This window comes from Primulina tabacum, chromosome 6 (assembly GCF_025594145.1).
Source record: "Primulina tabacum isolate GXHZ01 chromosome 6, ASM2559414v2, whole genome shotgun sequence".
NCBI classification, from domain to species: domain Eukaryota; kingdom Viridiplantae; phylum Streptophyta; class Magnoliopsida; order Lamiales; family Gesneriaceae; genus Primulina; species Primulina tabacum.
In genome coordinates, this window is record NC_134555.1 from 42,906,733 (window position 1) to 42,922,826 (window position 16,094).

At 32.7% G+C, this 16,094-nt stretch overlaps 3 protein-coding genes across 3 annotated transcripts; 2 read left to right on the forward strand and 1 right to left on the reverse strand.

The window, feature by feature from the left end:
* Positions 1-1,503: 1,503 nt before the first annotated feature.
* On the forward strand, positions 1,504-1,821 carry LOC142550299 (protein GLUTAMINE DUMPER 5-like). The gene has a single exon (XM_075659527.1). It carries the CDS (start codon positions 1,504-1,506, stop codon positions 1,819-1,821), a length of 318 nt encoding a protein of 105 aa, XP_075515642.1.
* A 5,916-nt stretch (positions 1,822-7,737) lies between these two features.
* On the forward strand, positions 7,738-8,064 carry LOC142550300 (protein GLUTAMINE DUMPER 6-like). The gene has a single exon (XM_075659528.1). The coding sequence runs from the start codon at positions 7,738-7,740 to the stop codon at positions 8,062-8,064; it is 327 nt and encodes a 108-aa protein (XP_075515643.1).
* A 3,829-nt stretch (positions 8,065-11,893) lies between these two features.
* Positions 11,894-14,973, reverse strand: LOC142549743 (putative galacturonosyltransferase 9). The gene is made up of 3 exons (XM_075658853.1): positions 14,625-14,973; positions 12,541-13,779; positions 11,894-12,422 (listed from the first exon to the last, which is right to left on the reverse strand). The coding sequence occupies exons 1-3, from the start codon at positions 14,781-14,783 to the stop codon at positions 12,147-12,149; spliced, it is 1,674 nt and encodes a 557-aa protein (XP_075514968.1). The 5' UTR covers positions 14,784-14,973; the 3' UTR covers positions 11,894-12,146.
* Between the last annotated feature and the right edge of the window lie 1,121 nt (positions 14,974-16,094).

Here is a 16,094-nt window from a genome sequence, read left to right on the forward strand (position 1 = left end):
AATGATTTTTATTATGATAAGTGATATCATCAATAACACAACACGCTCCTCCCCAAACTCGTCGGCCTTACAAATCCCTATAATCGGCACTCAAATAGGTGCAACGTCTCTCGTACCTACCTGTCACTTGGTATGAGACTTCATGATCTCACAAATATAAAGAAATAAAGTTTTATATTTGTCAACATTTATAATTTTTGACATAATATTAAGCTTCTGTACCCTAATAAACTGATATAACACTTTACTGCAATTATCGTGGTGGCACCAAATCAGTCTCTCTAAGTATTTGATTACTACTAATAGCATGCAACTAAAACCGCTCAAATAGCATATATCACATGTGTGAAAATCCCAAAATTTATATAATTCCTCACGTCATATTAAATTAAAGATTTTAAAAAATCAGACATAAAACCTAAAGACATGAGGTAAATGTAACTTTTTTTTTAAAAAAAAAATGTTTTAAAAGAAATTTAATTTTACATACAAGGCAAAAGGATGATAAATACAAATTTACCCGAATAAAGTTATTTGCATGAAATCACCACCCAGTTAGCTGGAGTAGTCCACTTATATTTGCCTATTTTGGGGTTAGAATTCAAGAAATGGAAAGACCTCGTTCGGGGGATACTTGACCCGAATGAACACGCTTAGTGGGCCCGATGGGGATGAGTGAATAAAGCCCATTTCGAGGAAATTGGTTTTAGTTTTATTAGGACAACTTCACACTCATTCTCATTCTTGGTTTGCTTTGTGGACTACTTACGATTCTATCTACATACGAAATTATGAAAATGCCCTCTTAATCATCAAATAAATTAATTGAAATTTAGAAGGGTAAATATGGAAACTCAGTAAATGAAGTGACTTGCAAAGAAATCAATCCTCCTGAGAATTTCACGGGAAAAAAAAAAAAGCAAAAGAAAGAAGCAAAGTTCGTTTGGGTCACTCCCACAATTTTCATCATATTATATACATACATATACGTATAGAAAATATCTAAAGTAAACTTCTTAAAACATGAAAACGAAACTATCTTAATATTATTAAATCTAATTCGAGTTTGAATAGAAAATATTATAAAATTTACGGAAAAAACCTTATAAAAGAAACATACACAATTTTATATTTCATCTTGATTATAAATAATTTTACTATTCATAATCGTAATATTTTGAGTAAGTCTCTTGTAGACGGTCTTACGAATCTTTATCTGTGAGACGGGTCAATACTACCGATATTCATAATAAAAAATAATACTCTTAGCATAAAAAATAATATTTTTTCATGGATGACCCAAATAAGAGATCCATCTCACAAAATACGACTCGTGAAACCGTCTCATCCAAGTTTTTAGCTACTATTTTATATTGACATATCATAATATATAATTAATAATTATTATTGGCAATAGTGATACACTGAACCTTTGCCCATATTAAATAAATAATACACACACGCAAACATCCTCGTCCCATAACACAAACAAAATACCTAGAAATGAGACGGATACCAGAACATCCCACCGCCACCCGAGCAGGTGGCGAGTTGCAACAATGGAACTCGCCGATGCCTTACCTTTTCGGTGCTCTGGCTCTCATGCTTGGGCTTGTCGCCACGGCCTTGATAATCTTCGCTTGCTCTTACAGAAAACCGCCACCGGCTGATCAATCTCCAGACGATAAATCGCAAAGTCCGGAGCACGCTTTACAGCCTGAAATGGATCCCAGAATGGTGGTGATCATGGCAGGTGAAACTAATCCTACGCACCTCGCCAAACCAATCTCCGCTGCTCCACGCAGTCAGCAAGAAGTTTGACACGTTTTTTTTTCTTTTTCTTCATATTAAAGTGAGAGCTACATAATGTAGTGTGTTTATTCCCTTTCAATAATTAAGTTTGGTTAGGTTACTTTATTTAATTTTCTGCTAATTTTGGCACGCGGAGAATTTTTAAATAACTAATGAGCAATTTGTATCATGATATCTGCTTTTGCTATGCTACACTCGAAAATTCACCCCTAAACTTAAAATTGTTGGATGATATCAGTTTGTTGGGTGTAATAATTGTCTCTGTTGGAAGAGAGACCGAACTGTAGTGTTTCAGTTCATATATTGTTTAAAAGATTTGACTAACGTACTATAATTAATATCAAAGCAAATGTCACGAATTTAATTTACATGGATAGCAATGAATGCAGTTACGGAGAGCGAGATTGTTGGATGCAATAATTGACTCTGTTGGAATAGCCAACGAACTGTGGTGCTTGAGCTATTATATATTTTAAAATATTTGAGTTGCACAATTATCATCAACTATAAATTTTAGTAAAGCGGAAAACGTTCGGTATTGCACAACTTCTTATCTTTTCATGGGAGGCCCTCTCCACGTTTCAGGATCCGATGCTTCTTGTGTTTCGTCAAGCAACACTGAGTGGATTTTATCAAATATTATGAGGCTAACAATTAAGAAATGAAATAGTAATTGTTTGCACAAATATATATTTAATTTAATTTTTGGCATATGAATTTTTTTGGCTTTAAATGGTGAGTCCTTGTCGACCTTCAAACATTAAACCTCAAGACAGTAAATGACAATGTTGTTACCTGTTGTCTTCTTGTGCAGCTGACGATTAACGACACCCAACAAGTTACATATTTTGTGCCATGGAACGACGGCGACCAGTAGACCTCGTCGATCTGTAATTTGTTTATTTGTTCATTTCTTCTCTCTTTTTTTCTTTTTAGAATTATATGTTTATGCGAAATTTAACGAGGGAAAGGCTGGCCGCTGAATTGAGAAATCTTGTTTTTTGGTTGTTCAGCTGACGATTAACGACACCCAACTCCTTACATGGCACTTCCCAATTGAAGGCTTTAATTATTACGTGTTTTTATTATTATTAAAATTAAAATTTTAATTTTTAGGGATTTTTTTCCCTAAAAAATTGTTTTAAAGCAAAAAATTTGGGTGATTTTTAAATTTTTGTCTCGCTTATTCTTTAAAAAGATTTATAAAGTTCTATAAATAATATATTGAAACATAGAACAATTTTAATTTTTTCAAAAAAAAAATTTTCCACAATGTTGCCTAAAATTAATTTTTAAAGTTAAAACTTATATATTCAAATGCCCTTCAATTTTTGTGAATATTAAGTTATAATTTGATATTTTATTGTTTAAAATTGATAAATAAAACAATATTTAATATTCTTAGAATATCTATTTTAAAATAAAGTTCGAAGTTGCTCAGTTGAAAATTCAGTGAAAAAATCACACTATCATGATTTAAAATTTGTTCCAAACTTGAATCCTGGGTATACAAAAAAGTTAAGGTGATTTGGTGGCTGATTCATTCAATTTTCTCCCAAATTGTTTGTTTGTTTGTTTGTTTGTTTTGAAAAACCAGTTATATAAAAATCATATTCAAAATGTAAATTTGGAAATAGTGTGTAAATCTAATTTATTTTCATAAAACTTATATAGTATTTCTAAAATCATTTTTTGTGAGAAGACAAGCAATTGCTATTTTATTTAAAAAAAATTATAATTGTGGTAATTGTTCAGTTTGAATCTTTTATACTTTGTATCTACATGAGTGTAAAATATCGATTAATCTCTCAGCTTAGATAATTATTGATTCCTAGCAAATTACATACACTACTTCAAATTACGATTAATGAAAATCAAATGCATGATCTTCGTTTTGATATCAATTTTAAAAGTGGGCACTTATCGCTTTAATTATATCCAGATTTGATCGAATCATAGCAGTTCAAATATTTTAAATCATATGATATCCCAAACTGTGATTTCTCTATAATTTTTCCATGGAGATATCTCTCTTAAAGAGATCAAAATTGGATCAGTCCAATGAGATAGATGGAAAAATTAAATCTGATTTCCTCCCTAATTGTAAATGGTTAGATAGATGAAATATGTGGCGTCTCGATCATGTAATTTTGTTAAAACCTCTAAATAAAGGGTAAAAGATATTGATTGGATAACGATTTGAAATTTTGTCAAAGGTTGGTTTAATGAAAAGAGACAAGTAAGTAAAAAGTCGTATTGCGTTGCAATAAATTGTCGCAAATTAGTCTAAAGGATGCTTCAATTTTCTCGTCAATTTCTCTAGTGGAAGACACACGCACACACATGTTAATTACTATTTTATAAATCACAAAAGAAACTTTCGTGAGACAGTCTTATAAATCGATTTTGTGATACATATCTCATATTTGGGTCAATCATGAAAATGTGTGACTTATTATTGTAAATATTAGCATAGTTGACTAATATCACGGATAAATATATATATTTTAAACAGAAACATCACATTTCGATCGCTCTCTTAGCATGAGCATTTATCATACTCTCAATACTATAAAAACCAAAAAATATAAAATAAATTTGTGACGTCTTTCTAATGTGTTATACAACATATATAAATAAATATATATAAATATATATATATATATATATATTATATTTAAAATGGAGTAAAAAGTTAAATTCATATAAAAATATATATATATATTATATATATATATAGATATTATATTTAAAATGGAGTAAAAAGTTAAATTCTTTTTTAGTGGAGGATCGCAAATAAAAGGGTTAAGATATCATTAATTCCAAAATGTTCAAAACCAGTGTTCACATTTGCCATATATGAGCCAACGGTGTTTGACAAATGCTATCAATTTGTTTCAAAATTTTTGATAAGAAGCGATTTAGTTTATAATATAATCATTTATATAGAATTAAATAGATTGAGATTGCAATTTCGACTGTTAAATAAATTATTTTTAAAAAAAAACGGTTTTAAAATACGATCGTTTCTGCCCGTTCTATTGACAGTAGAGTAGGTCTCTTGTGAGCCGATATCACGAATCTTTATCTGTGAGACGGGTCAACCCTACCGATATTCACAATAAAAAGTAATATTCTTAACATAAAAAGTAATATTTTTTCATGGATGATCCAAATAAGAGATCCGTCTCACAAAATACGACTCATGAGACCGTCTCACACAAGTTTTTGTCATGACAATATTGTTTGGAAATTTCAGTAAGACATCCTTACTTTAAAATTTTCAATAAGTTATTCTCAACTTTAAATATTTCCTCTTGGAAAAATTATGATCTTATTGGATTAAATATGTGGCGCCTCGGCTGTGTAATTTGTTGTAGCCAACGATAAAGGTGAGAAGTGTGATTGGTCAAGTAGTGTGAATTTATTTAAGGTTGGCTTAAAGAGACCGCGCAGGCCAGAAAATAAAAAAGTGTAATTCCCAGCATTAAATTGTGGCAAATTGGTCAACATAAGGTTTTTTAAACAGGTATCGTATATTTTTATTCGTGAGATGAGTCAATCATGTTCGTATTTATATTAATAAGTAATATTTTTAGTATAAAAATTAATATATTTTTTATTAATGACACAAATAAAAAATTTGTCTCTTGGTACCAGGACTCTTGATATCAATGTACTTATCCTTTATGTCATGGGATCGAGTCCTGGGGAGGCGAAAGAAACCCCTTGGTAGGGAGGGGGAGATCCTATGAGTAACCCGTACGATGTCTATGGAAAGCCCGTGAGGGAAAAAGCCCCTTTAGGGGAGTCCAAGATCGGGATAGCCTTGGGTTAATGGGTCGTATCTCAACTGGTACCAGGACTCTTGATATCAATGTACTTATCCTATAGGTCATGGGATTGAGTCCTGGGAGGCGAAAAAAAACCCTTGGTAGGGTAGCTCAATTGGTACCAGGATTCTTGATATCAATGTACTTATCCTATAGGTCATGGGATCGAGTCCTGGGGAGGCGAAATAAACCCCTTGGTAGGGAGGGGGAGATCCTATAAGTAACCAGTACGACGCCTATGGAAAGCCCGTGAGGGAAAAAGCTTCTTTGAGAGAGCCCAAGATAAGGATAGCCTTGGGTCGATCGGGGCAGTGGGCCGTATGGGCGGTCCACTGAGCCTGTAATGAGTCGTTACAAGTCAAAAGCAAAGTGGCAACACACACATGTACATGTAAAAACTCATGCAAATGAGATAAATTAAATATGACAGATTGGGGTAGTGAAAGAACTTTAATTTGATAAATGTGGTTTTATATTTTTCGATATTTTGCGGTGATAAAAATTGCAAATGTCCCCACTTTGTTAATCAAACAATTTTCGTGCTTACCTGGTTTCATGTTGATTTGACGATCCTCGCATACTTAATTAACTAATCATTCAAAAAATTTCATAAGTTTCATATACTGAATTAATTGAATCAAGTTAACAATAAGAAAAAGTAAAGTGAACCAAAGTTAAATTAACACTATAGTTAGTTAGGTTTGGCAATATGACTTATTTTACTGTAACATTCTTGAAACATCGATCCAATAAACCTGCTACATTTCATGTCATTTATTGAAAATGATCGTAATCTACTAGTCATGCAAAAAAAGAATAGAATATATGTCATCAGATATTTATTGTTGAGTAGGTAGGTCTCTTGTGAGATGGTCTCACGAATCTTTATCTGTGAGACGGGTCAAGCATATCGATATTCACAATAAAAAGTATTACTCTTAGTATAAAAAGTAATATTTTTTCATAGATGACCCAAATAAAAGATTTGTCTCACAAAATACGACCCGTGAGACCGTTTTACACGAGTTTTTGCCTTTATTGTTTTATAAAAAATTATCGTTATTGTAATGTATTATTTTAATTATTTTAAATTATATAGTTATCAATGTTTAATTGTTTTTTAATTAATACAATTATTGGATCTCAATATTCTTCTTATCAATAACAACGCTCTTTGTAATTAATAAGTATCGAACATAACATTGACTTTAATATCGATTGTAGGATCAAACGTTTGTCGTTTTACCAAAATTTATAATTCATGATAATAGTTCAACTCAACCATTTTAAATCATATAGTTAGTTATTCAAACGTTATATCTTGATCGTCCTCCCAACAAAAAACAACTATTATATCATTACCATAACAAATTAAATAGTATTCACCGGTGATTTGATTATGACCCACCCAAATTATGATTTACAACTACGCTGAATTGATATCAATAGAATTTCTCGCTAGTAAGGCTTGAGAAAAATACGAGCTAAACATTTGTCGACAGTTTGATGTGTAAGTATTTTTTGAGATGGTCTATAATTATCAGGTCTATATAATTATCGTAAATAATAATATTTTTGACAAAAAAATAATATTTTTTTATGAGTTATGTCGAGTCGGAGATTCGTCTCACAAAATTGATATATGAGTTCGTTTCAGATGAGTTGTTTTTTTAAAAAAAGAGTTTGGGACACCGAGAGAAGCTGATTAGGTGACATTCGACGAGGCTTCGAGGATCTTTGTTAGATCTAAATAACTTCAAGACATCTCTTATGCGAAACGTGCGGTAATTGATGATATTTGAGTGTCCCAAATGTATGTTATAACTTATATGGGAAAAAAGTATAGAAGTAATTAACCCAAAAGAATAAAAGTAATCAAAATAGTTAAAAATATCGTCCTGGTTAGAAGGATGAGTGTATGTGTATGTATGTATATATCACAAACAGGACATAATAGTAATTTCAGAGCAAAGCAAATCCCATCATCTTTCACCACTATAAATCACAAACAATCATATTCATTTCCTCTCAATTCATACAAGGAAAAAGAAAGCTAAGACACGTAAAATCACACACAGAAAAGGTGGGAGATATGAGGCCAACACCAACAGCAGATGCACACAATAATCCTTCTGGATTCTTGAACTGGAATTCTCCATTGCCTTACTTATTCGGCGGCTTAGGCTTAATGCTTCTGTTGATCGCTACAGCCTTGATCATCTTAGCATGTTCCTACCGGAAATCCTCTTCACGCTCCACCGATCAAGGCGGAGACAAGGCCACTCAGCTACCCACCGCCGTCGCTGCCGCGGATAACACGCCAAAGATTGTGGTGATCATGGCCGGAGATGATAATCCAACCCGACTCGCAGTTCCTATCCCTTCTTCTTTCTCGATCAGCGCCAAACAGCTGCCTTGATCGAGATTTTTGGCAGAAATTTAATTGTGGTGTTAGATTATAGTAGTTTCTTGATTAAACAATTATGGGTTTTTGGTTTTTTTCCAGTTTCCATAGAGTTTATCAGGGAATTAATGTAGATGGATTTAAAGAGCTTGTAGTTTAGTAGATTTTGTGTTGGTTATATCAAGAAAATTTTGATCTGGTGAAACTTTCTTTCTTTTTTCTTTACAAAACAATTGTACAACAAATTATTCAATCTAAATTGGAAATTTGACATTTATGTTAAATGTTAATTGCATCCAAGTCATGGTTCCATTAGTTTCTTACTCCAACAAAAAAAATTTCCGACCGAGTGAACTTTAATTGGTAAATATTTGTTCAAGTTAACATAAAAAACGATAATTAACGATTTTCTAAAAATAAAAAATAAAAAACTCGGTGAGAAAGATGCAAGAACTTAATTTCCACCTCAAACAATAAAAAAATAATAATTTTATGTAATTTATGTGTATCTTACAATAAGCAAAAACTTGTGTGAGACAGTGATCTCACTAGTCGTATTTTGTGAGACATATATGTTATTTAGGTAATCCATGAAAAAATATTACTTTTTATTATGAATATCGGTAGTGTTGACCCGTATTACGGATAGAGATTCGTAAGACCGTCTCACAAGAGACATACTCTTTATAATATTGTTACTATCACTAGTAACAATAAACATGAGTGATTTTGTATTATCTATTACTATTATTTAAGTGTATGCATAACATAAACAAATTCAATGGTGTCGTGGTCTATTTTTTTTATATGTTTTTAATTAATTATTTCAGAATTATAATTTAATATCTCATTAATTTTCGCTGTTATTTATGATATGAACCTCATTTAAATATAATCAATATGAATTACAATGTATATTAATAATCATTTCAAATTACAATACACATCTTCATTTATTCTTACAATTATATTATACTTTTATTTAAATATAAATCAAATTATTTTTAAAAAAAGATGATAGATGCAACGCTTACAAAAATTATTTAATATTACATAATAAATTAGGCAAAAAAAAATAAGATATATTTATTTAAATTGAAAGGCTTCTTTTTTTTGTTTTCATGTGAAGAGAGAGGCGGACGCGGCGGCTAGAGTACGCAAACATTTAATGATGGCGTAGGAGAATTTTGTTTCATTAGAAAATTGGATTTTTGTTTCTTTACTTCGTTTCATACACTGTGATTAGTGGGAGACAACTGTGGTATCATTAATACTCTTTAGTTCCTTTATTTGTTGGCCATTTTTTGCTTTTTATGGCGGACAAACGAATCTCTTATTGGATATTCCGGGTCGCATTTGGTTCTGCGGTGCGGTCGGAGGCACATTCTTGGATGGCACTCATCACCCCGGGACGTACGAAATCCTTTGCTCCATCAAATTATCTACATTTTGTTTAAACAAGTCATGAATTACTAGATTAAACAGTACATACACTTAACATTATATATAAACGAAATATAATAAATCATATATGAAACATGTGCTTTATGGTTTTTTTTTTTTAAAAAAAAAAACAAGAGATGAATAAAATTTTTGTGTGCGATTTATTATTATTTTTTTATACGGTGTTTACTTTTTAATAATTAGTGTAAACATGATTTGTTTGAGCAAAGTATATCACAATTTAAAAAAATATGATTTCGTCTCAAATCTGAAATCTTATTTAAAACTTGTACATTCATTCCAGGCGGATGATTGACCGACGATTTCGGTTGAGAATAAATCTAGCAAGCGGACTAGGTCAAGTTATAGTAAATGGATGATGAGTCCAAGTATCGATCACACGGAGACAAATATTTAATTATTAGAATTTTTTCATTTAATTTAAGCTAGACAAAATAAATAAAAAGATGATATTTGAATTATTAATCTAAGCTATTAAATAAAATAATTACAATTAAAAACGACGAATTCAACGATCAAGGAGATATTCAACTTCAAATAAAGAACTAAGACACGCAACTGTACCAAACTCTATTATGTTGACACGTGTTAAAATTCATTTAATTATTTAATTATTGACAAACACGGTCAAATTCCCAATTTTATTTATTAAACGATTCATCGAGTTAATAAACATATTTAAATCTATCAGTCCAATTATTTCTAATTTAATTTAATTATATCTAAATGCATTAAATCTTCGTGTAATTTCAGTTTTCATCTAAAACAGCACACTGAAATCGAATATTATTTCTAGTCAGTTTAATCATGTATTGATGACGTATTTGTTGCTCTATTTAATCAATCATCTTCTAATTCGTGATTAATCAACAAACACGTAAATAGTTGATCAGGCTCTTAACAAAAAATTTTAAACTAACATCAATCAATAATTAAAATCAAGAAAAATAATTTATTGAAAATAAACCAAATATCAAACAAAGTATTGTTTGGCCCTATCGTGGTCTTAGTCTAAATAAAATTATTCCATTAATTCAAAACAGAAGTGAAAAGCCATATTTAATTTCATAGAACAAAACAAAATAAAGAAGGAATAAGAAGAATTCTCGGTATTTTTGGCGTGTGTTGATGAATTCCTCATAATTCTGCCTCTTCCTCTCTCGTGTTGTCTTCTGTGTAGTCTTCTGTTCAATTATGTTCTCTCTCCTTTCTTCTCTCTTCTGCCTCCCTGTTTCTTTCCTTTTTCTCTCTCCTCCTCTATTTTGCTCTGTTCCTTCCTTTTTTTATTTCACGTCTCTCTCTTTTATCTGCTCTCTTCTGTGCTGCTTTTTCTTTTCCTCTTTTTGCGCCTCCCTCTTGCTGCTCATGTGCGTTGCCTTTTATATTTCTTTATGGGCCTAATCCTCCAGCTTTTGAAGCCCATGTCAATTTCAAAAATTGTAGAGATTTTATTTATCAAGATCTGCAGAGATTTTATTCCAAAATTTCAATATTTTCGAGATAATAAAATATAAAAATATTTATTTCTTTTTTTTTCATATATAGCTCGGTTCTCAATCCTCTCACTTTAAACAAGTTCCATGGCAGCATAACACAGCTTATAAGCCGAAAAAAGCAATCTTATATCCTCTCTCTCGAAATGACCAAGCACATAAGCTTCTGTGGTCACACAAATAGGAGAACATTGATAATCAATAAAATATGGAATACGCCGCGGAAAGGACGTGCAAAAGCAACGGATCAGGTTTTTGCACCAAGAATAATCATCATTGTTATCGACACTTTGTCTTGTATTTAGTACTAATCCACGTACGGCATATTCCACTTTTACTTTACAAACAGAAAACGTAAGCTTCAACGGATGCCGGCCATTGCTGAACTCCAACTACCTTAGGCTAATATCATATTGCTTTTAAATGAGTGAGAATTCAGTATTCACAGTGTGTTTACACCGTAACACCAATTAAACAAGATTAATCTGAACTTAGGGGTGTAAACTAGCAAAGGTTCGAGAACAATCTTTTTTTAAAAAATGCATCAACAAACGAAATTCATGGGCATCGACGATTCCAGAAAACGAACGGAGATTCGAGAATAGTAACATGTATAATTACCAATTCAGATGTGTGTTAATACGTGAGGAGGTGAAACAGGAGAATCAGGGACAGGTCTCGAAGCATGTCATTTCTAACATCAAAGGTTAGGGAAAAGGATGCCAGCAGTCATTGATACAACTGACTTGGGAAGATACAAAATATTCTCAAATATTCCAGGGGAAAAATCATTTTTAAACTAGCACAAATAACAAGAAACAAAAATAAATGTATCGTTGAAGAACACTTTGAGCCATCTGATTGTTGCTTGCTTCACACAACTGAACATATTATATAGATATTAATTGTTTTAGATGGTATATAAACTATCTTGTACAACGAATGTGCTTCAGAGCATAAATCCACTATCAATCTTGGCTTCAGGCCACCACATAACAACTGCACAAAATGGTAACTAAGTGGAACAAAAATGTAGGAGAAATTAATACCTAAAACCTTTTCTTTGAAAGTTACAACTTGCGATGAACATTAAAAAAAAGGCTGGAATTTATTCAGTCGAGTTGAAGTGGGGATGCTTCTTTACATTCCAAAATTGCACATCTGAAGGAATTCCATTTCATTATCGACATACTTTGTCCACAGATGTTTGTAATGGTTCATGGCAATGTCCAGCCAAGGCTTCATATCTCCACTGAAATGAATTACCGCAGCTTTGTTGATTTCATCCATACTTATGCTCGGATTTATCCCAAGACCCATGACGTGCCATGCTTTATCGAATGATTTGGTAGTAGAGTAAAAAGTTAGAAGCCCTACAGGTAATGTTCCCAATTTCCATAATGCAAGGTCCTCATTCTGATTATTCATCAATCAATAAAAAATAATAATCAGCAAGTGTGTTTGAAAACCGAAGAACAACACATAACATTTTTCGAAAAACAAGCGAGGATAAAAAACTAAATATACAGCTTACCAAATTTTGCCAATAATGGTATTCATCGGTGCATTTCTCTCGACGCCAAGCATCTAGGTCAAACATGTTCATGCCAAATGCCCAGGCACAGGCCCTGGGATTAAACTTCTCCTTGATCAAAGGATGAGAAAAGTTTAAATATTCAGAAAAGCGTCGAAAAGAACCAAAGCATGTCTCAACTGCACCGTTCACCTTTCCATCCATATCAATTTTCCATAAAGTAGTCAAATCCTTCTGAACTACAACGTCATCATCCAGAAAAAGAATCTTATGCAGTTTTGGATAAAGTTCAGGCAAGTAGAACCGTAGATGATTGAGCATTGATAAATACTTTGGGTTTCTATACTTCATGCTGCTCATATCTTTAGTGGTATTCTCTGCCCTGGTTTCGAAGTAGAACTTCTGCAGATTTGTGGATTCAAGTTGTCTGAGTACTGGTGCATATGAGGGTGTTAAGAACTCAAAAGTGTCCACTGCATTGATCTCAATATGGGCGCCCCCTTGAATTGGCCTCATCTTAAACCAAACCTTTGTCGCAGCAAAATTCATCCTATCGGTAACAATATGAAAAACATGTTTCCATGGCTCATCTGCATTCTTAACAACAGAGTTAACCACAACAGATATTGCAATCACATTATCCGAAAAAATCGCATAATGGTATAAACTCGGGTCTTCAAACTCAGGCTTGGGCTCTTCATCCTTGTACTTCTCAGGATGTGAAATTCTCTCCTCCACAAGCCGCATGGCAAGACAATGCAAACTCTTGGGAGTCGATTTTGCAGAAACCAAGCTAGTAAAAGCCCCATTTTTCTTGGCCTTCACCAGCAACTCCTTGACAGCAAATATTGTATCTTTCAATTTCTGAATTTTTAACTGATTGTCATATGACTCCTTTGACTCAACAATCATTAACCTAGCTACCTTAACTCTATCTTTAACCTCCTTCTCAAATTGCCTCAAAATATCCTCATCAATTGGCCCATTGGATTCGAACAATGCCGTGACATACTTTGGATTCATTTGAAGTTCCGAGAAATTATTAGCTAAATCATCAAACATCTTAAGCTGCTTAGATATCTCAAGTTTTAACTTCCTAGCATAAGCAGCATATGCATTCACCAATGCAACATGATTATTTGCTTGATTTTGTATCAAATCCAGCCTTGTCTTCAGTGGATCAGACTGCCATGCTAGAAAAGTTCGTTTTACATATGCATTTCCTGTTGTCTCCATTATCTGTTTATAGAAGAAAACACATGCTTTTAGGTACACCAAGGACAAAAATAAAACACTATGTTTGGCACTTGGATTTTTTTGGTGTATTACACACCTAAGAATAAAACGTCACTTTATCTGATTTTAAATAAAAGCACAGAGGAAAAGCATGCAAGATTTTAATAGTTTAGGAATTTATTTCATTCCCTATGGTGCACTAACTGCAAATAATTTGGATCTAGATTTCTGGTGTAGGACAAGTATTATTGATTTCTTTGTTGATAATAAAGTGATAGGTATCAATGAATACATTTATCTTTATTCCATTTTCACAATCTTCCACATTATTAACCCAAGAACAGTACCAATTTTCAAGTCGCCGCAAACTAGTGAAGTTGTCTCTGGTGATCCTAAACAAAGCTAAATACACGTCACTGCATAATTTCATGGGGAGAATAATCCAAATTCATCGAGTAGAAAATAAATTGCTGCATTCACTACCACAAGTCGAGCAACCAATATTTCGCATATTTCCCAAAACTTTATGATGTACAAAATTATATAGTTATCATTCAACTATGCATAAATAATGATTATCAAGAAAAACCAAACTCAAATCTCCCCAATCGGCACAAATAAATCCACATTCTCGCAAATACTATCATAAATTTTGAAGTAAACAAACACGGGAGTCTAACGGGATGCTTATCAACTACTCCATTTAATAAAACAAACGCACCGTTTCCTTGTCAACATCAATTGAACCAAGCAAAAGGTAAATCAATCACGAAAATGCAACAACGGTGCAAATGTAGACACGGATAGAGATAAAATACACAAAGTGCGAGCTAAAGGCTAGCACTTACGGCTTCGTCGTGGGAGGGATGAGATGTGAACAGCACGGAGAGAGTGGCGAGGAACAGGAGCGTAAACATGGCGGAAACAAAGATCCGGTAGCTGAAAAAGCTTCGAATTCCGGATCCACCGCCAGATCCAACCCGAACACCGCGGACCACAACCGCCATCACGATCGTCCAACCACAGATTACTCAATTCTCTCCTTCTTCGAGTGGATGATATAAAACGTAGTATAATGTTAGGGCTGTAGATACGTGAGAGGTTTTGTGTGTGTGAAAAATCTGGAATTGAGATCGGACAGCGTGAAGAAGAAGAACAGGAGGACCAGTAGCCGGTTCGACCCAAGCCGCATCGGCGTCGGTGGGTTTCATTAAATAAATAATTTGATATTTACATTCTGGTCCACTATTTGTTATTAATTGACAATAAGGCCACATGCTTTCCTGATTTTTATTTAGACCCCTATTTCTTCTCTCTCTCTTTTTATTTAAAGAAAATTATCTCATGATTTTAAATATAGTCATTCTATATATGTTGAAATTTAACTTAGTATAAAAAGTAATATTTTTTTATGGATGACCCAAATAAAATATCCGTCTCATAAATAGGATCCGTGAGACCATCTCACACAAGTTTTTGTCTTTGAAAAACTGCATTTTCGTTTTCCCATGTGAACACTTGTGCCTCGTATTAAGACATCTTTAATTAGTATAAATGTTTGTGTTTATTTATTAGGACTACTTGATTGTCTTATCTGGAACATTTGAAGTATATATAAAAAACTAGAAGTGGGGGGCTAAATTCTCGGTTCAGTCCCATATGTTTGGGGTAGTTCCCGATATAGTCCTAAACGAATATAACGAGCCAATTTAGTCCCAAACGTTACCAAAGTTGTCTCAATCCTATTTTTCTGTTAGTTTGCTGTCAAACTTAACAGAGTAGATTGACTTCATAAATCAATTAGAACAAAATTAAAATCCCCAAAAAATCGATACTTTCTCTACGCTAAAAATTCCCAAACTCCTCCATTTCTCCCCCCTCAAAATCCCCAGAAAAACTGATGCTATCTCTACGCTAAAAATCCCCAGAAATACCCAACCTCCTCCATCTCGCCATCTTTCGCTGTCATCAAGGTATGTACGCAATGCTTTTGACTGGAATTAATGTAATTCTTGAAATCTTTAAATCGAAGCATCGTGAAATCTTAGAAATATAGCCGCATCTGTAATATCTTGAAATCGGGCATAAATTTTTTTCGTTGATGATGGTCAAATCCGTTAAATATTTCAGCGAAGTATCATTTTTCGTAAGCTAATTGCTTGTTATTTACTAGCAGCCGAAAGTTACATCTGTGAAATCAAAATGGTGAGCTTCATTTTTTTAAATTTTTTTGTGAAATTATATTGTGTTGTTTGCTTGTGTGAAATACTTAATTGTTCTTATATTTTTGTTATGATATAGGGTAAAACATATGTAGT